This window comes from Lutra lutra, chromosome 9, assembly GCF_902655055.1.
Source record: "Lutra lutra chromosome 9, mLutLut1.2, whole genome shotgun sequence".
NCBI lineage: Eukaryota > Metazoa > Chordata > Mammalia > Carnivora > Mustelidae > Lutra > Lutra lutra.
The window spans coordinates 142257280-142278624 of NC_062286.1; the positions used below are offsets into that span (position 1 = coordinate 142257280).

The window sequence follows — 21345 nt, forward strand, 5'->3', positions numbered from 1 at the left end:
CAGTTTGGACAAATTCCTTCTCCTCCTTGTGCCTCAGTTTCCTGCCCTGCGCTATAAGGTTATAGGATACCCCTAAGCCCACCTGCCCTCAGGCCTGCCCCTCCGAACTCTCGGGGCTCATTCCAGGCCAGGCCACCGCCCCAGGTGTCCAGCCTAAAGCCTCCACTACCCTCTCCTCCCTGCGCCCGTGGGAGTCCAGTCCAGCCCTCAAATCCCATCCAGCGGGACTCTTCTTGGGCTTCTCCCCACTGTGAGCCTGACAGTGGGGCTGAAACCCCCAGCCACCTGCCCAATGCCCTGGACATCACCTCGCTGCCCACACTATCCCCCGGTAAGAGCCTCCTCGGTTCACAGAAGAGGAACCAAAGCTTGCGGGGCGGGGGGGGGCGGGGGGCAGACAAATAGCGATGGGGCCGGTGGAGGGCAGCCTGCACGAGAGCAGCTCTCCAAACCCTGGGACGTCGCCCCTCCATCCATCCCACTCTTCTCTAGACAGCCCTTTAAATCAATGACAGCGTCATTGGTATGTGGCACCTGTGGTATCCTGCCTCTGGTCTGCCCCTTGGCCATTCCCTCCCAGCCTCATTCCCCCCAACAACAAACTCCTATTCACCCCGCAGTACCCTGCCCAGGTATAATATCCCCCACAAAGCCTTTCTGCCCTCCCCAGATGGATTGGATTCCACGCAGCTGGGTGCCAGTTTGAACCCTGCTAGTCCTGGCTCTGTGCTGATCACTGCCCCATGGGGAGAGTGGCCATCCTGAGGACTAGATCGGAGAGAATCTGGGCCCGTGGCTCCCCATGACCTGTGGCAGCCATCACTGTCATCAGGTCTCCCAGCCCCGCACTCCATGCGAGTGCCAGAAGCCGGCGGCTGAGGGTCACTTGTTTCTTGGCGCTCAGAAACCGTGTGAAACCCCACATTTAAGTCTGTCCACAGCGTTTGCTCCATGCCAGGTGGGTGGGCCGTGAGGTCCTACATCCTCCTAGACGGGGCAGTGCCCCGACCCCCGGGGCAGGGTGGGAGGTGTCCTGCCTGGACAGGGACAGGAAGACATAGAGGTCATCGGCCTCTGGGCCTGAGCTGACCTGTTCTGGGAACTGAGGGCACAGGCAGATTCTGGAAGCTTTTCTGTGTGCACAGGGATGCCCGGGGAGACCGCTGGGGAGGCTTCCAGATGGTGGGACGTGAGATCTGAGTTCATGCAGGCGAGAAGGGCACCAGGAGGAAGAGTGGATGCGGGGGCAAACTTTCCGTGGGGGTTAGGAATAGGGGCACAGCCAAGGGTGCAGCCCGGCCTCTGTGTGGACAGCATGGCCAGGCCTTTGGCCCCAAAACACAAGACGAGCAGAGCCCAGATCTGGCCGTGCTGAGGCCAGGGGCTCTGGAGCATTCTCAGAAGGGGTCTGTAAGCTGCCTTCAGCTCCAGGGTCTTAACCCTTAACCACATCTTCTTGGATACCCAGTAAGAGGGCAGCACAACCAGGTGATGTCCTCGGAGCTCTCTGTCCTGTCGTTCGGCAGCGGTGAGCCTGGTGGGATCCAGAGGCCAGTTCAGCAGCCAGCACCCTCCCTGCACCTCCCCAGTAATGAGACCTCTGGCTTGGCTGAGCTGTCTGTGATGACCCGGTGATGGGGTTTGGCTAGCCTGTCACGATGCCAGGCTTTGCGCACATTATGACATGTTATAAACATACGCACGGATGTGCAAACACGTGTGTGTATACACAGGCGAGCGTACACATGTGCACACGTGTGCCTATGTACATACACGTGGGTGTGCACATGCACACATTCGCGCATGTGTGCGTGTACGTCTGTGTGTGCACACACGCCTGTATGCACCTGTGTGTGTACACTCGTGCACATAATTGTTAGTTACAGGGGCACAGAGGTCACGTTCGTTTCGTTCTCCCGCACTTAGCCAGCATTCACTCAGCAATACGGAATTCGGAAGGTCCTGGGAGCGCAGAGGTGTCATCCGTTAGGAGGGAGGGAGTATTTGTAAATACTGGAAACATCATTTAGGATTAACATAATTGTGCACCAGTGTTAGGTGCCACGTTCTGAGTGGGCTGGGACTGCTGCGTGTCCAGAGCGACCTGTGGGTCCCCCTGGGGTTACCGATAACCCGCATGGACGTCTCTCCCCGGAGAAGCGGGTGTATCTTCCAGGCCAAGGCTGCACGGGTCTGGCATTAATTTTCACCAGATTTTGTTATTACATGTGTCTCACAGCTTTAAAATAGTGGCAAATATGTGCAATTTATTTAAACAACACTAGGGAAATTAACGCCATGCGAGCTCATCCTCAGCAAATGAAGATAAAGCAGCTCAAAACCAAAGCAGCGTTATGAAAACGTGTGCAGTCCTGAGCCTGAAACGCAGGGAGCCCAGCTGAGCGTCTGCCCGTGCTCCAGCATTTCCCGGGCGCAGGGGAAACCTGTCACTGGGAGAGGCATGGGGGAAGCCATGATAGCACCTGTTCCCCAAGGCTGTGCTCGTGGCTGGGGCTCCCTGTCTACCCTTGCAAGTCTCCCCAGTCCAGCTGGCTGCCCTCAGGCAGAACCCAACCCAGACCCTTCTCCTGGGGCAGGTACCTGGGGGCCAGTGAGCTGGTTACCTGTGGGTGGGGAGCCCCCAGACAGGAGAGTGGAACACACCTGTCACCTGGAGGCTCGGTGGCACAGACTACCGGAGTTCTCATGTCTTCTATGGGAATGCTGATTTGTGCCCAGTCCACCACACACCTAATTTGAGGACAGGTAAAGGGGATGTGACCTCACAGGCAGAGAGACCCAGCCATGGTGGCACTCAGCCAGGTGCTCTGGCCTTGAGGTCTGACTCCTGGCATTCAAATCCTGTCTCTGCCTACTGAGCTGTGTGACCTCTGGGAGTTACTCAGCCTCTCTGAGCTCCCCCTGCCTCCCTAGTAAAGTGGGATTGAGGGCACTTCCTACTGAATCAGGGAGAGGGGGTCTAGGTGGAGACCACGTGGGTTGCTCAGTGTCTAAGGCATCAGCAGCTCCCAGAGGCAGGGAAGGCAGTTGTCTATGCCCTGGCTGTGTGGGGACAGTGTGGAGCCAGGACTGTCCTAAATGCTGTTCAGTGAAGCTCCTCCAGCAAGCTAGAGATGTGACCCTATCGCTGTGTCATCGCGAGAGCCTGCAGATGAGTCACGGCACCTGTTAGCTTGACTTGAACAGAAGCTGGTATCACGTACATTGCGTAGATATCAAGGCCATGGGGGTTTGCCACGGGGATGCACACAGCTTGTGTGGCTCCCCTCTGATTTTGGGGGGGGGGGACTATGAAAGGCTTTTGGTTTTCAAACCCTTGACTGCAGGAGCTCGAGGCCCTGAGCCAGCTGGGACCCTGGTGGGGAGAGTCCAGTGGGGAGCTCCGTCCAGTGTGGCTTGTCCAGCTGGGTTTTCCCGTTGATTCGGCATTTGGAGCAGATACGAGATTTAGTTTTCTCATCGGTTAGGCCATTTTGTCGGTGTGTATTTAACTTACTCCTATGCAGCTCTTCTGCAAAGAGGAGTGGCAAGGTTCTCTGTCCACAAAGGAGAATGGTAAGACCACCCAAGGCCATCTTGCTGGATGGACCTGGAGCTCAGGCAGAGTGAGACCCGCCATGGTTGGAGTCAGGTACACCATAGCCAAGTGCCATGGGCTGTCCCCGTTCAGGTCTCTCTTCGCCATGTGAGTTCTGATGTGCAGCGTGGGGGGGCTGCGCGGGCGCTGTGCCTCCCTGTGGCGGCCTTGTGGGTGCCGTGCGTGTCCGTGGGGGGTCCGCTGGCTCCTCTAATTGTAGAAAGTCGTATACATTGTAACATTCAGAGGTATACAAAGATGAAAGGAATAAAGTAAAATAAAATAGCTTAAAGCTCACTGGTCGTCAGAGAAAACCACAGTTGACATATTGATGTATTTCCTTCCGATCTTTTCTCTGTCCTTTAAAAAAAAAGAAAGAAAGAAATTGGGGACTTGGTTACATGTACGCTTCAGTGTCATTCTGCACTTAGCATTATCTTATGGGTATTTCTCCATGTCCTCGTCTTCAAAGAGTAGCTTTCAGTGACTGTGTAAATTTCCCAAGATAGGAACACAGTGTAATGCATTTGACTAGTATTTCCTGCTGTCAGATCTCCAGCGGTTTTTTCCTGATATTTTTATTATTTTATATATACATAATATTATTACAAAAACATCGGCAATGAACATTTTTATAGAGAGATTTTCATTTACAGAGAGTTTCTTTGGGACAGTTGTGGAGTTACTGGGCCAAAAACCAGGACCTTCCTTTTTTTTTTCATTGATGTACTGTTGACGTCCAGGACAATTTTCAGGCTCTGGGTGGTCGCTGGTGCACAGCTGGCGGAGGGCTGTGGTCAGCACCCAGCAGTGGTGAGCCCCATCAGCCTCCAGTCCCAGCGGCTGCCCCGCAGGCAGGGGCTCTCATCAGTGTAATTGCCATAGCAACCCTGTGAATCTAGTGCTCTTATTACCAGCCCCGTTTTATAAAAGAAGCAGCAGGAGTTCAGAGAGATGAAGCTCTGTGCCCGGAGTCAGTGAACCTTCAGACGCACGTAAACACTTGCTGAACGCCAGGTGCCACCCCCTCCACCATCCCTCCTCCTGACAGCATGACGCACTCCACAGGCCTGAGGATCCGTTCCGTTAGTCCTGTCAGTTTGATAGGTGACAAGGATTTATTACTTCAATTTGCATTATTTGATTACAAGAAGATGTGTACGTTTTTAATAAGTTTACTGATTTTTATTTTGCTGTTAATTTCTTTTCAGGCCCTTTCCCTGTTGTCAAAAACATTTAATTTTTTTATTGATTTGCAAGAACTCTTTACATAGTGGGACTGTCAACTCTTTGACAGAGTTTAAAGATCTGCAAATCACGTTTGCTGCAAATCACATTTGCCAAATTCATCAACTGCTTTTAGGGTATGTTTTCATAAACCAGCATTTTAAACCAAATGCTTTTTCCTTTGTGAGTTTTTTCCCCTGTTCTTCCAGGATTTAAAAGCTCTGGTTTGGTTTTTTTTTTAAGATTTTATTTATTTGTTTGACAGAGATCACAAGCAGGCAGAGAGGCAGGTAGAGAGAGAGGAGGAATCAGGCTCCCCGCTGAGCAGAGAGCCCGATGCGGGGCTCGATCCCAGGACCTGGAGATCATGACCTGAGCCGAAGGCAGAGGCTTAACCCACTGAGCCACCCAGGCGCTCCTAAAAGCTCTGGTTTACCCTACGACGGAATCTTCTGCTTTTACGGTTTCTTTCCCCCACCACGTAACTCTGCAGTCTGTTTTGTGACACAGGTGTGTAGCTTGATTTTTCCCCTAACACGTAGTCGCTTCCCCGAGCATCATCCAGTCTTTCTCTGCTGATGGAGAACAGAACAGATTCTCTGAACAGATGCCTTTTCCTCTGCGTGAAACTTACCCAGACTTCTTTGGCTCCTCTCCCCTCTCCCGGCTACGGCTGCAGAAAGGAAAGCAGAGTGCGGCTCCAGAGAGTGCGGCTCCAGACACCTCTCAGCCCCCGAACGACACGCTGCTGCCGTGGCCCCAGCACCAGCACGCCAACGGGCTGCGGAGGCAGAAACGCGACTGGGTCATCCCACCCATCAACGTGCCAGAAAATTCCCGCGGGCCCTTCCCACAGCAGCTTGTGCGGGTAAGTGGAGACCCCTCCCGAGGGTCTCGGCTCAGTGCACCCTCTCCTCCGGGATCTGGCAAGTCAGTCCGTGGGCTTGTGGGGGAAGGGCCGGGCTTGCCGGTCGGGAGCGAGCAAGGGACGGTCTGCATTTGGTGGCGTCCGAACCTGTTCGGTAACAAGATGGCACAAGCCAGAGAAAGACTGGAAGGGCGGTCATACCTCCAGGGAAGCTGGTCCTGCTGGACGTGGGTCATCTCGCCTGTGCTGATGGGAGGGGGCAGGGTGGCCACTTGGGTCCTGGCCTTTGACCTCTGACACCTTTCCTTGCTCACTGTTTTCCAACTGTGACTGAGACTCTGGAGGGCGGAAAGACAGTGTGTCTGTGAGGGTGACGGGGATATTGGCAGGAAGCTGGAGGTCTTGGGACTGAGGCTGTGACCCCAGATCCGGCATTCTGGCAGCCTGCGGGGGCTCCTTCAGTGCACCTGCTCCCAGCCCCCACCAAAGGGGCTTTTCCAGGGAGAAGGGAAGGATTCGGTTTACAGATTTGTATTTCAGTAATCCGGGCCATCAAGTAGCGTTCCCTTCTTCCCTTTGAAGAAAACTGCAACCCGGTCTGGGCAATAATCTGATAAAATGATGGTGAGGACCCATTAAGGAGTCGCCCATGCACTGTGGACCGCCTCGCCCCCCTCGTGGAAATGAGGGTCGGGGGGCTTCCTCAAGGGCTTGCTTTCCTTCCTCTGACCGATTAGCCTGTTTTGTTTCCCACTCCACTCCACACAGAAAGCTGGGGTGTGAGTTTAAAAGGCAGAGATGGGGAGGGGGTGCCTGGGGGGGCTCAGTGGGTTAGACCTCTGTCTTCTGTGTCTGCTCTTGATCCCAGGGCCCTGGGGTCAAGTCCTGCTCAGCGGGGAGCCTGCTTCTCCTTCTCCCTCTGCCTCCTGCTCCCCCGTGGATTCTATCTCTCTCTCTCTCAAATAAATAAATAAAACCTTTAAAAAATAATAGTAATAATAAAATGGAATAAAACGCAGAGACAGAGCAGAATGAAACAGGGGGACCCACGTCAGACGCCCCGCCAGACACACCACACCCATGGTGACCGGCCCCAGACCTGCGCGGTGCGGTGCGTGGGATGTGGGGATTGGCACCGGGTAGCCTGTGTTCCTCTTCCTCCCCAGACCCAAGCCCCTGAAACCATCGGGATTTCCTCTCGGAAGAGTTGAGAGTCCTGGAGCCGTCTTTTGTTATTTTAATGGCATGACTTTTGGCAAGTCCCCGAGGAAGGGGGCTGGGGGCGGGTGGGCTGGGGGCCGGTTGCCTGGGAAATGAGCCCAGGGATTAGAGGCACCCACGTTCACCCCCATCCTCACCCCCAAATGCTCGGTAGAGGGAGGGGATGGAGGTTGAGTCAGTCACCAGTGGCCGATGGCCAATGATTTAATCAGTCCTGTCTGAGTGAGCGAGTGTCCTTAAAACCCCAAGGGCCGAGATGTGGGAGCTTTAGGTGGGCCGGCCTGGGGAGGCACAGGGAGGCCGCTGCCCCACCGGGAGGGGGCTTGGAAGCTCTGCGTCCCTTCGCCCTCCTTGTCCTGTGCGTCTTTCCCATCTGGCTGTTCGGGGGCTCTACTCTTTACAAAAAACTGATTATCTACGGAGCAAACGTGGGCTGCTCCAGCAGACAACTAAGCTCTGCAAGAGAGGTCGTGGGACCCTTCCATTTACAGCCCATTGGCCAGGAGCACAGGGACACCCTGGACTTTTCATGGGCATCTGAGTGGGAGCTGCCTTGAGGGACAGAGTGCTTCCCAAGGGGTGCACGCACGCTCCAGCAGCTGGTGTCCGAATCCAGTTCAAGGCAGGCACCGGCAGGTATCACAGAATTGTTTGCTGGGGAAACCCCCATCTCAGGTGGCTGAAGCCTCTGAGAGTCTGATCTCTGACCTTGGACCACAGTCCCCCCCACCCCAGATGGGGAGCTTCCCAGAGCACCGCCCCACCCTGGCCGCCCTGGCCGGAGGTCCCCTGTGTTAAGATGAGGCACAGACTTGAGCAAAGCACTCAAGGCGTGAACCCCAACCTAAGTAGATTCCCAGTGTCCAGGGTCCGTCCGCCAACCCCAAGCCACCAACAGGATGGGGGCTCCGTGGCCCCCTGTGCACTCACCACCCTCAGGGCCTTGGTCACATCTGACCAGCACTTGTCATTTACCTAATGCTTCCCATTAGTGAGTCACTCTTAAATAAATACGTTTATTTTAAGAGGTGACCTTACATCAGCTCACAGTTGGAAAGCTGGTGTTGGTGATGGACCGTCAGACAGCATAAGGCGAGGAAAACAGAGTTGACGTCTGGCTGTGTACTGTCCCGTCGGAGCCTGAGGACTGCCGGGGAAGTGTTTACAAGAGGAGCCGTGAGCAAGTACCAGAGTGTTCTCAAGATGCGCGGGGACCAGAGGCTTCCTCCTGAATGTCATCAGGATCAAAAGCAAATTGGAAAGGGAGCAAGTGTTTCATTGTGTGAGTCAGTCTTTTTCAAAGGCTTGTGTTCGTGCTAGTCAGAAATCAGCTTAGGAGAAAACTGTTGCTGTAGCTCGGCGGCTGGGGGTCTGCAGACTCCGGAAAGGGCCAGATCCTCGATATTTTAGGCTCTGCTGACAGCCAGCCTCAGTTGCAAATACTCAGCTCTTTGTAGTGCGAAGCTGCCCTAGACAATGCATACGCTGTTGCTGTGTCCGTGTTCCAAAAAGTTTTATTGACAAGGACAGGCAGCGGGCCAGGTGTGGCCCGAGGGACCTAGTTTGACAAGTGCAGATCCAGCTCATTTCCCAACCTGTGGGAAGGTGTGCCCCTGCCAGCCTCACCGGCAGGAACCTTACAGTGAGGGTGTGAGCTTGAACACCGAGGGCTCTCTTCGGCTCACAGCCCGCAGGTACACACGTGACCTTGGGCCGGCATCCCAGCACTCCTGGAGTATTCTGCTGCTGGATTTCCGGATTTCTCGGGTCAGTGATCCTAGTAGAGACGCACGAAACTCCCCTCCCCTGCGCGCATCTGCGCACACGGGCCTGTAAGAGGTACCAGGAGGGAAAGCGGGTGCAGGCAGAGCCACTGGCCCTCGAGGACTCCGAGTCTGCCTCCTGCTGGATGATGGAGAAGAGGACACTTCTGTACTTTCCGCCCCAGGAGCTGCAGTGGTCTCGCGCTGACTGGTCGGAGCTGGCGGCAAGGCCAACACGAGTGCGAAGTCCCCCCGGCCAGCCAGGGCCTTGGCTCCCACACGGCCCCACGGACATGTTGATGAGCATGTCACACAGACATCTGCGTGCTCTGCTGGGGGCCGTCCTGCATTTCCTTCCGAACAGCTACAACACAGGGTAACTTGCCCCCTCCCCAGTTAGCACCAACCTCGCCGAACCTGGCTTGGGAGAGCAGCAGCTGGTGGCGCTCTGGAGCCCCTGCAGACACGGGGTCCCAAAGACGCACCCCCACACCCGCCGCTGGCCTGACTGACTGGGAACTCGGGGAATGGGCACGCGGCCGCAGGTGTCAGGAGAGAAAAACCGGGAAGCAGCAGCTCAGCCCTGCCGAGGGGCAGCCTCTCCTCCTTCCTGGTCTGCCCCGTGGCTGTGTTGGGAGCACGTGTGTCCTCTGCTCCTCAGACCCCCTGCCGTGTCCAGCTCGCCCCGTGGGGACAGCACCTCCACGCCGGGCTCGCCGGCTCCCAGACGGGCTGTGAGCAGAGGGGCAGCGTGTGGGTTAGTGTTAGCTGACTGCCGGAAAGGGCATTCCCGAAATGTCAGAACTGAATGCAATGGAGGTTATTTCTTGCTCCTGTGAAGGTCATTTGTGGGAGGGATGGCTCTCTACACGGCCAGGCGGGGCCCCGGAATGAGGACTGCAGGAGGGACGGGGCTCGGACATGGCCATGCCTGATGGCCAGGGACACCAGGAAACGCAGTTCAGCTGTGCCTGGAGGGAAGGGCATGTGTGAGAAGAGGGGCTGGTCTGTGTCCCAGCAGGTTTGAGAAAAAGGCACATCCTTCCCCCCGCGCCCCCGACGGCCCAGCTGTGCCAAGGACCCCACGGCGGGCGAGCCGGCAGACCTGATCGTGCCCCCTCCTCCAAGCCTGGTCTGACTCCCGAGCTGGATTCTTGGGGGAGATCGATCTTCAGACTGGGCTTTTCCAAATGGTCTCCAAGTGATTGTGCAAGAACTCAGCACAGAAATACAGAGGCACACATGTGTGCACACGCACACACGCCCCGTCCCGCTTCATATGCACACGCACGCACCTTGTTCTCCTGTGCTCACTCCCGCCACCTTGCTCCTCCACCCATTAAATTCTTACCCAACACAGACGCGTGTTTCGGGTGCGTTTCTGCCCCGTCTCTGCCTGAGGGAAGCGGATGAGTTTCAGGCCAGTGTTTTGGGGGAGGGGCTGCTCCTGAAAGGAGCCTGAATCCCAGCGAGCATGGATGCAGCTTGATGGGGTGGGACGCTGCGCGTGGAGCCCTTGGAGGCTCAGCTGGGATCAGCTGCAGTTCTGTGCTCATTAAAGCGTTTCATTCTGATAAAATACGTTAAATGAAAAAACGGGCGGGAGAGAAGGAGGCAGAATGTTCTTCCCAAAAAACCTCTGTTAATTACAGGCTTTTTCCTTGGAAGGAATATCACGTCCCTCCATAAGCACTAGTTAGTTCTGCGGTGCGGGGAGAGCGGGAAGCCTGCTTGTGTGGGGGAGAACTCTGAGCAGGGAAGGCGGGTGGCGCTGACGGGGCTGCGGGAGCGGAGAGCGTCCTCCGGGTGTGCCCACTGGAATTAGACCAGGGTCTAAATTAAGTGGGGAGCCTGGAGATGGAGCCACTCACAGAGGCTGTCCCTTCTTCGGAACAGAGGGGGACACATTCACAGGCTGGCTGATCCCCTGGGAAGCAGGAAGGAGGTCCTTTGTTATGGGAAGTGGCAGGAGGGGACCTTCCCTGCTCTGAACATTCAGCTCTGAGTTCTGGAAGGAGTCCCGTGGGGCCATGGGAGGGTGCCAAGTACCACGCAGGCCCTGGAGATGGAGACAGGACAGGACTGGCGTCCTTTCACGGCTCAGGGGATGGTAGGCTGGCGGCTTGCTACTTGGCGTTCAGAATTGGGTCCCTTTGCTACCAAGGTCACACGTACGTTAGCGGAGCGTTTTTGAAAAGCCACTTGCTTTTCTAGCATGTGTGTTTGGTTTGACTTCTGGCAAGATTCAGAGTGAGGGTAAAATCAAACTTTTTAAAAAGTCTCATAAAAATTCAGAATTTGTTAACTTGAGAGGCTGTCCAGGGTGACTGCGGGAGCCGGCTCACGGTGATGAGCAAGGACGTCGTGCTGCTCGGAGACAAGCCCTTTAATTCTGGAAGTTGGTATTTTAACAGACAGGAACTCGTGCAAACCTGTCCTCGGAGCGAGGCCTGGGGAAGGAGCTCTGAATGTCAGCTTCTGGGAGGAGACGGTTACATAATCACTTAGCGTCCAGGGTGGCCACGTGGCCACGCTGAGCAGGAGGCCGTGTCTAGAGCAGGGAGCTCGTGAGAGCACAGCTGCAGGGTCTGGGAAGGCTTGCAGGAATCAGCGTCCCACCAGACCACCCCAGCGAGCTCGAAGGGACTCACGTCCACGCTTGTTTCCTCGGGAAGCCTGGCTGCCATTTTGGGCCCCTACGCCACGCTCCTTCATGTCCAGGCACAAGCATCTGCTGAGCTCCCGTGTGGACCTGGATGGGCTGGGTCTTTGGGGCACGGGCTCTGGAGCTCGGTGAGCAATGAGACGCGCCCCGGGTCAGGCTCTGCTCTGAGCCATGTGTGACAGGGACACGATGAGTCACCCCTTAGCTGGCCCAGGATGGACTTTCCATAGATGCTGATCGGACGTCTGCATACGTTTGATGAGCCGGCTGGGTTCTAACTCACTGTTATCCTCCAAAATGTGTCCTGGGTGACCTCACGGTCTGAGCGTCATGGCAGCCACCTAGGAACCTAGTGTCTGACTCTGCGAAGGCATCCATTCATGCGGGAATGACCAAGCAGCCATTAGTCATCATCTCATGGAAGTCAGGCAACCTTTTGAAATGTGATATGCATGGGGTTTTCCCCTTCCTTTGTTTCCTCACCGTCTCCAGGACAGGGCCTCACTGCTCAGCAAGTCACACAGGCCCTCACGATCTGACACTGTCCGTCAGCATACCAAACCTGAGCCACTTGCCCATGGGTCACACCCTCGGTTGCCTGGAGGCCTGTGTACACGCTCTTCCCTCAGCCGGGACTGTTCTCTCTTGGCCCCTGGAACCCCCGGCCTGGCCACTCCCACCTCCGAGAATGGACGGGCAGAGGCCCTCCCGTGGGGAGCACGCCCTCCCGTGACCTGCTTCCGTGCGGAGTTTTTGACAGTGTTTTGTCAGTGATTATTGTTCTGTCTTCCCACTAAATGTGAAGGTCCCTGAGAGACAGCCCACTGTCAGACACTGGGGACAAAGTAGGTGTCACTTAGTGTTTATCAAATGAAGAAGTGATACAGCACTTGTGCCCGTCTCTACCAGTTAGCCTCTCGTGATCATTTTGACAACTGTTAGGTTAACTATACAACACTTGACAGTAATCACATTGGAAGTTCTGCTGCTGGTTAACAGTGGAATACTTTGTCTCAGACTAACACTTCTGAAATAAAAATTATAAAACTTGCTAGAAATTTTCTCCAACTATTTGAAGTTGCTGGAGAGTGGCCAGGAGTGGACAGGAACTGCTGTGGAGTTCCTGTCCTTCGAAAGAAGGAAACAGCACTAGTGAGATCTTGTTTATATGGCTTTCCATCTGAGCACACTCTCCCTCCCATCAACGGCTGGCTAGATCTCCCGTGGAGAGCGGTAGTCTCTCTGGTCAGAGGAGCTGCAAGACGGACTCTAGAACTGACAGAGCAGTGGAAGGTGAGGAGGTAAATTCTGTAAAATATGGAGTCCCGGATGGAGACTCCCATATTGGCTTACAAGCTCTGCCTGGTCAGGGAGCTGGGACCAGATGAAGGAGACTCCAGAGAACCCAGGAGAAAGCAACAGCAAGAAGATTGAGAGAACTGAGCAGAGGTTTCAACTACTGTGTATTGCAAGAGAAAAAGACTCAGATTTGGGTCCAGCCAATTAACTCCCGCCTTCACAAAAATCCACACCCTTCAGAAGAAGATAACAGGACCTGTCTCTACCATGTGTCATCACAATGATCAATGCACACACAAAAATTACTAGACATGCCCCAGAAAATGGAATGAAAACAAAATGTGACCCACAGTTAAGAGGGAGAAATCACCCACAGACTCTAACTCTGAGATGACTTAGATGTTAAAATGACCAGCAAGACCTTTGAAATATCCCTTATGAATACGTTCAGGAACTCACAGGAAAAGAAGGTCAAAATGAGTGAGTACACGTGGAATCACAGCAGAAAAGGGAAGCTAATAATGTAGCCCATTGAAGTGGTGAAGCTGAAGCGTCCCACATCTCTGGTAAAGAGCTCACTAGGCTGGCTTCCAAGTAGGCGGTAGAAGCAGAAGAGTCCCTGCTTGAAGACAGGCCAGTGTCAGTGATCTCATCTGGAGAATGGCAGAGCAGAACCGAAACACAAAATTCCAGCTGGGCAAGAGAAACAAGCTTACCATTCCAAGAAATTTCGTGAACCTCGAGTAGGGTAAATACAAAGAATGCCAAACCTTGATTATTGTCAAAATGGTGAAATTCAAAAAACTAGAGAGAATTCTTGAAAGCAGAGGGAAAGAGGCAGTCTGTCACAGGACACCAATGATGAGGGCTGGCTTCTCCGTAGGACACCACTGGTGATGGAATGCCATCTTCAAACTGCTAAATGAAAAGAGAAAAAAAAAGAAATAAACTTATCAATCAAGAATTCTATATCCAGAAAAAAGTGTCCTTCAAATTTGAAGGTGAAACAAAGACATTCCTGATAAGCAAAAGGAGGGCATTCATTGCTGGCAGACCTACAAGAAGTGGTAAAGCACGCTCTTCAGGCTGAAAAGAAAGGGTTCAGGTTGGAAATTTAGATTTACAGGAAGGGATGACGAGCACAGGAAAAGGTAAATTTGTGGATTAAGATAAAATACTCTATTTTCTCTTAACTTACTACAAAGACAGCTGACTGTTTAAAGCGAAGGTGTCACACTGTATTGCGGGCTTTATAATTCGTAAGATCTAACGAGATCATGGAGTTGTCTCCCCTGTCTTCACTGTGCAGTCTGCTGCTCTGACGTCCCCAGAACGGAAGGAACCCCTCCAGGTTCATTGATGAAGACGTTCCGAGTGTCCTCAGCTCAGCCCCAATGGAAATATGCCTCCTTAGGGACGTCCTTAATTATCTAGTGATTTTGCAGAGAGTCAGGGTGGTACTCCCACTTGCCCTCTACCTGCAAGGTGGGGTCTGCCTCTTCCCCAGCTCCCTGTGGGGGTGGGGTCAGGCTCCGCCCACCCCAGCGTGGGTCCTGAAAGTGCGGCCCCAACATAAGCACCTCATTCAAGATCTCCCGCGGCATCTGTCAAGTCACCCTGTAATTAGACATGGTGCTGAGACCTGGGGCTGATTCACACCGCCCTTGCTGAAGCCAGAGGGCCATGAAGAAAGCAGTCATTTGCGGATTCAGCTGCCTTGGGTCCTGCGATTTCGTCAGTCATGTGAAAGAGAAGTGCAGATCCTTTGTGTTTACTATTCCCTCATCGGAGCAGAAAATGTTCCCTTTCTTGAATTGCTTTAATGGCTGTATTTATGCAGCTGAGAGTTCCTTAAGAAATGAAAGTTGAATCGAATTGCTGCAAATGCTCAGATAATTTATTGGAGAATATTCAATTAGAATATATTAATATTTTAGATTTCCATCGTTAATTTAATATTCAGAGATTTAATGTAGTCATTGAATCGCTGAAGCACCCTGGGTGGGGGGGTGGTTAGGACGGGGGCTCCGAGCACCTGCCGTGAAGGGCCAGCCAGCTCGCAGCGGCGCTCATCACAGCTTCCCCCTGCCTGATTTTTGCCGCAGCCGCCAGGCCTCGGGTCTGCAGACCGCACATCGTCTACAAGTGTGGGCACAGCCTGAGGGTTCCGCCAGGCCTCGCTGTGGGGACCAGGGAGGAGGTCAGACTCACAAAGCCTTGGAATATTCTGGAGCTTGAAGAGCACGGCCCCCCAGTCGTGGGAGGAGGTAGCTGTAAGCTTACTGTTCTTCTAGTCCCACCGCAGGGATAATTTGGATGTTACCAGGGAAACCGACTTCCTGTCCCCTCTGGTTCCCCTGGGGCTTCTGTAGGGTGAGGCTGGCCTTTGGACAAGTTCCAAGAGGATGTAGAGTCGTCAGGGTGTATTGGGGCAAGGTTGCCAGGGGCCCTTCCTGGAAAAGGGTGTCCTTCTTTCTGTGATGTGGCCTCCTTTCTTGTACGCAATGATGGTAACAGGAGGTCGTAGTGAAGGTTTTCTGTTCATTCATCACAGTTCCTTGAGCCTTTACAATCTGAACGCCGGCTCTCTGCTGTCCCGGGGGAAAAAGAAGCACTAAGAACAGACGAGGCGGAGTCCCAGCATCCTGAGTCAGGGTTAGGGTCGGGGAGATGGATAAGTCAACCCAGAAGAACCCACGAGGGGCCCGAGGGTGTGGGGTGCAGCGAGGTTCCCTGTCCCATGAGGTGGGTTGGGAATCACTCCGGGGCGAGAGCTCGTGCCGTAACAGAGGCACCATGGTGTGCAGATGGGAAGAGCAACCCTGCGGGGGAACGGCACAGTCTTAGAGGAAGAGCCGGAGGTCACAGTGGCTGCATGGAGACGGCCAGAGAGAGGGGCAGGTGGTGAGCCAGTGTGGAGAGCGGCAGGGCTTGGTCATGAGGCGCGTGTGGCCGCGGGAAGGACTTGTTTTCCTCGGAAGAGCAGGAGCTGATGTGACGAGGCTTCGATTCACCAAGATCCCTCCGGCTGCCACTCAGGGACCAGACGGAGCGGGAGCAGCGGCAGGAGGAGGAGACGGCCTGGTGCGGAGGCTCCTGCCATGGTGAGGGTCAAGGGCGTTGTTTTAATGCCCTTGCTCAGTACAGTAACAACGTTGAAAACCTCAACAGATCCCTTTTTCCTTTGTTCAGTTTCCTTCTCAGTGAAATTCTGGACTTAGGATCTGCTGCTACTCTGGGACTTGCACGACCCTTGGCTTCTTCCCCTCTCAGAGCCCGGGGAGAGGCCCTGGGCTCTGAAGGGAAAGAGGTCATCCCTGTGCAACCCTCCACCCCGTGCCCCTCCCTCCCTGAGCGCCAAGAGCAGCAGAGGGTACCCAGGCCTGGCCCGTGCGGGGTAGGCCAGCAGCCAAAACGGGGTCAGCGTGCAGGTGTGTTTGGTGTGACCTCTGTGGAGTTCCACCGAAATGTGGGTTCGTTCCCAACATTTAAACCACGAAATGCCCATCTTCCATTCCCTAGAGAAAAACCACAGGCAGAAGAATTTCCCAGAGCAGTCAGGCCAGCCGACATGGAGGGGCCTGTCCTGTCCTGGGTGCAAGCTTTGGCAGGCCCCATGCGCTGCGGCGGGCCACCATCGCCACCAACCGCTGACGTCTCCCTCTCTGCCCACATGGCTCATGGGCAGTCCAGCTGGAGCCTGTGAGCATTTGGCTTGTGTCCCAAAGCTCTGGGTCCTTCGTGTCTGTTAAAAGCAAAATGAAGCAGACAACTAAGCGTCATCTCTGAAGAGCCCAGAGCCCTGTGGGCCGGGCAGGCCGCGCCCCTCGCCTGCCGCCCATCTCTCCCCATAGCGCGTCACCAGAACAGAGCGGGAGTGTTCACTTGGAGTGGACTCTGGTCAGCACTGAGGTACGGGGCAGCTACAAACTCCTGGCCCCATCCTGTCCTTGAGCGCTAACAGCCGGTGGGGCAGACAGACAACAGGAGAGGAGTCTGAATTCAGAAGGAACCACAGAGAAATCAAACACAGGGATGAGACCAGCTGGGACCGGCAGGTTGGGGAAGCAGCAGGTGCTTTCGGTAGGGCGTGTTGGTGAAAGCTTCTCTGAGAAACCACTGTTGAGCTCCCGCAGGATTAGAAACCATCTGTGCGAAGACCAGGCAGAGAAAACAGCAAATGCAAAGATCCTGGGGTGAGAGTGATCCTGACACACCCAAGGAATGGAGAAGATTTTGCAGCCAGAAAGTGGCAAGCAAGGAAAGATGGGAGGGCAGCCCAGGAGGAGGGCAGGAGCCCAGCCCCTCCGGGTGTCCAGACCGATCAGGAGAGCTCTTGTCCTTCCTCCATGCTGAGGAGCCTTTAAAAATGTGGCATGTCTGTGAGGTGCCTTGGGCTGCCGTTGTTGGTGGGTGGATGGAAGGCTAAGGACCAGAGCTGCACCAGAGCCCCAGGCAGAGGGAGCCAGCCCCAGAGGAGCAGTGGCATGGGCTGGGCAAGACAGAAGAGGGGCCTGGTGAGGAGTGGAGCACTGGGGAGCCCAAATACACTGGTGTTAACTGCAGATTCCTGGGCCCTGCTGTCCTAACTGTGCTGGGACTAGTGGGAGTCCCTGAGGCCTTTGTATTCCCAGCCATGCTGGGCTGGCTTCTGGGCTCCAGCCCCACCCTTGCCCATGAGGACCCACTCTGAGTGGGCAGCCATGGCCCCCCAGGATGCCCAAGTGGGTGACAGATTCCCTCACCACATCGTCACTCAGTCCGCACTGGGGCCCTGGGGCACAGAGCCACTGGTGGTGGCCTGGTTTTATTCGGTTTCCTCCTGCTCCTGAGGAGTGACACAGCCATCCCTGGGCATGACCTGGTGCCCCAGCAGCCAGTGGCCTGATGGGACTTGACATCCAGGCCTCCCCCACTCCCCTCCGTCCCTAGGTGAACCTGGCCAGCTGGTGGGAATGGTGGCTGCCCCCAAGATGGGACACCAGCAGCTCTACCGAACCGGGCTCCCACCTACCATACCTGACACCAAGCACAGGCCTCCCCAAGTCCGCCAAAGCCCTGGTGCGCGGGCGCGCGCACACACACACACACACACACACACACACACACACACACAACCTGGATTTCCGCTTTGTTCCCGGACGCTGTTTGTGACAGCCTGTGAGTACAGAGCACACCCTTCTGCCACCGCGGGTGGGGTCTGCGGCTCAGAGAGGCTCAGAGACTCACCAAGGCCACACAGCCAGGAAAGAACAGGGCAGGATACCTGCCCCACCCCCATGCGAGGGACCTCAGAGCTCAGAGCTGCTCCCTCGGGGCCAACACACAAGGCCGTGTTGGTGGCCCAGCCGACTGTCACCCGATGCACTGCCTGCAGCTTGGGGCTACCCAGGAAGACTCCCAGTTCAGGTTCTCCACTCAGCTCATCATGCCGCAGCCCCTTGAGCCCACGCCAGACTCCTGCCTCCTGTTCCCTGGAAGGGAAATCCTACAGGAACAGGCGAGGTCCCGCTGCCATCTTTCTGGGCCCCACAGACAGCCTGCTTAGGGGAGGGAGGACTATGGGAGGAGTGGAACCCCAGGGTTCCTCAGGTGGCCAGACCCGGCTGGGGGCAACCAGAGAGCACCACTGAGGTTAGGGGCTGGGTCTGGGGGCTTCACAGGGGCTCCAGCAGCCCATCCACCACAGAGCACCGAGACAGAGAGCTCAAGACCCAGAGGAGGAAAAAATAGCACCGCCGAGCAGAAGCCGTTTGCAGGGGCTTGTGCTAAAGTGGAAAGTGCTCCTCCTCACTGAGAAAGTGAGTTTCACACCGCTTTCCCCACCGCGACAAGCCGCACGCCTGCTCCGGCTTGCCGCAAGAGCGCCATATGGTACCAACTTTAGCAAGTCGACGCGATGTCCCCAACAGGAGGGCCCCCCTCCCTTCTGGCTGCAGGGAAAACGGGGGCCCCAGCCAAGGGCCTGGAGGGGCGGCCGGTGTGTCCTCTGCGGGGCTGACCCAAGGGGCCCTGCCACATTGTGGTACCATGGGCCAGAAGTGGAGAGCCACACGGGTCCCTCCTCTATGTGCAGGAAGGACGTGGATGTCCGCGCCGGTGAGAAGAGCACACATCATTGTGGGTCCTTCCTGCGGTGTGGGGCTGCGCCCCGAGCAGGGAGTGGCCAGGAAAGAGGCCCGAGCTTCGCAGCCGACAGGTGCACGTCAGTGGTCCTTCTCCTCGGCCCCGTGGAATCAAGCTCTGGCTTACGTGGGGCTGTGAGCACATTGAAAACGAAACCCCTCAGGCTGGACAAAGTGATGTGACCTTGCAGAGCCCTGGGTTCCAATCGGGAGGGTCAAGCGGGTCGCCACAAGCCTCCGGTGGGTGTGCACCAGGATGCAGACCCCTCATGCTTGCACCAGGGGTTGCCTTAGGATGTGATGAAGAACTCTGGGGACCCTCGGGCTCACTCTGCCTTCATCTGCTGGAGGAGGCTGTCCAGCCAGGAGCGAAGCCCTCGGGATGTCCACGGTGAGTGTGTCTGCCCGTTCTCCCAGCAGCTGGTCCCCAGCCGGCCCCAGGCCAGAGTTCTCAGGGCCGCTGGCAAAGCACCCCTTTTCCGCTCGGCACAGCCCAGGGCGCACGGTTCACAAGTGTCCCCTGTGGGATTCCAGCTCAGACAGCACAGCTCTCAAGCCAGGAGCTGGGACCCACTGAGCCGTGGGTACCAGACCACGGAGAGTCTGGGCCCTGCAGTGGCACGTCTACCGCGGCCTCCCCCACACCCACCCGACCTGGACCTTCACCTGGGGGATGAGCAAGGACCAGGCGAGGGCGGTGGGCTGGGGTTCTGCCTCGCACTCGAATTCTGCTGCCGGCAGTGGGGAGTCTCCCCTGGACACACGGATCCCAGCACCTCGCACCACAGCCGACGAGGAATTGGGATGGGAACGGTCCTCATCCTGTCCAGACCCCACTGCACTGGTCCACGGCCACAGGGCGCCGAGCTCCAGGATCCCCATATCCACAGCAGTAAGTCCCTCTGGAGGCCGTGGGATCCCCAGGAAGACAACGAGTCATCAGAAGATGCTGGTGCAGAGGTGCCAAGGGGAACCTTCTGGAAATTGGACTGGATGGCACCACACACACCAAAGCACTTCATTCAGTCTCCTTGCTCCAGGGGGAGGGCGTTCAGGGACATGGGCAGGCGAGGAGGCCAGCAGGGACACCAGGGGCCCTGGACCACCTGCTTCCTCTCCCATGCGGAGGAGGAGCCTGGGCCAGGCAGGGAGGCCTGGGCTCCTGCCACCCAGGGTGCTGGCAGTGGTCTCCCGGTGCCGTGGCCATGTCCCTGAGTCGGACCACTGCACAGCCCCGGGACCCACCTCTGGCCCAGCTCTTCTCGTCATTGACTCTGTGGCCAGTGCTTCCTTGCAAAGCTCGCGCCAGTGACAGTTACATCAGCTGACCCTGTCTCATTTGGAACCAGAAGCCAAGGGCTGGTAACCAGTCCATCCCGATCAAGGGTTTCCTGAGACCGCTCCAGGCTCCAGGAACCTCCCCGAGGCCGCTCCAGGCTCTAGGACCTCTCAAGGCAAATTTTTTCAGCTTTCTGTGCGTGCTAACTGCGCACCAGCTTCTTGTCAGAGCAGCGGCATTGAGGGTTAATTTTATCGTTGCTACATTTCTGATCTACTGCTACTTATAATTAGCCCCATAAATGTTTTTAAGTAATCAGTTAATATTTGAATAGCTTAAATAAACTACGTAACTGCCTTATTGCTTTTATCCAGAAATTACACTTAAATTGCTATGAACTGGGAGCGTCCCAGGCAGGTCGGCGCACCAGGCTGGTCTGAGTGTGGATCTGGCTGACAGCCAGCTGTGACACTGGGGGGCGGGGGAGGAGAGGTTAAATCTGTCTCCGAATGTAAAGGGATTATTTTAAATATTCCCATGAATATCAGGAGAATTTGAGCAAGCTCCAGTGCACCTGAGCAAATTCTCGGGAGCATGGCGGGATGTCCCCTCCTGTGCCCGGCAGCCCCCTGGCCAGTGTCCCCAGCAGGTGTGGGTGGCCCTTCGTGGTTTCTGGAGGGCGGGCAGCCGGCCCCAATCGCCTGGGAAACATCTGGGGCTGCGGGGTAAGTGGAGCCTGGGGCAAGGGGCTCAGAAGTTTCTCAAAGAGCCTTGAGCTTAAAGGCAGGAGCTTGGCAGGCTGACATACGGAGGGTTTCAGGGAATATCGAGACCGGGTCTGCAGGAATTTCCTACATCATCTTGCTGGATCCGTGAGCCCATAAAGGACCCTAGGCCTCAGAACCTCTGGCACATGGGGCCTCACTGCTTCCAGGTGAGAAGGACCAGTGTCCTCTCTGTGGCGTTTTCAGGGCCCACGTGTCTGGGTACGGCTGCCGGCCCCGCTCTGGCCTCCATGCACCCTTCCCCAGACAGCTGGGGGAGGGGGTACTGATCTCCTCTTCTCACTTGGGTGCTCTGGGCCTGGTGGTGCCCGGCTTCGTCAAAACTGGGAGCTGTGAACCCCCAAATTGTGAGGTGAGGTCGGGCGCAGCCCCTGCCCCGGCGAAGGTGGTGGCCGCCTCGGGCCTTGCTCATGCAGCGGACGCCTCGGCCTGGGAGCTCAGCAGAGATGGGAGAGCAACCCCGATACCTGGAGACTCGGGGGCGGGGGGCGGGGCAGCCCCTGGGCCTGGCAGAG

At 55.9% G+C, this 21345-nt stretch overlaps 1 protein-coding gene across 1 annotated transcript in view; it reads left to right on the forward strand.

Moving 5' to 3' along the window:
* CDH4 (cadherin 4) overlaps window positions 1–21345 on the forward strand; it is a 511528-nt gene that overhangs the window by 389319 nt on the left and 100864 nt on the right. Inside the window, exon 4 of the mRNA XM_047746454.1 lies at window positions 5505–5693. Coding sequence (XP_047602410.1) covers window positions 5505–5693 — 189 coding nt within the window. The remainder of the gene's footprint in view (window positions 1–5504; window positions 5694–21345) is intronic.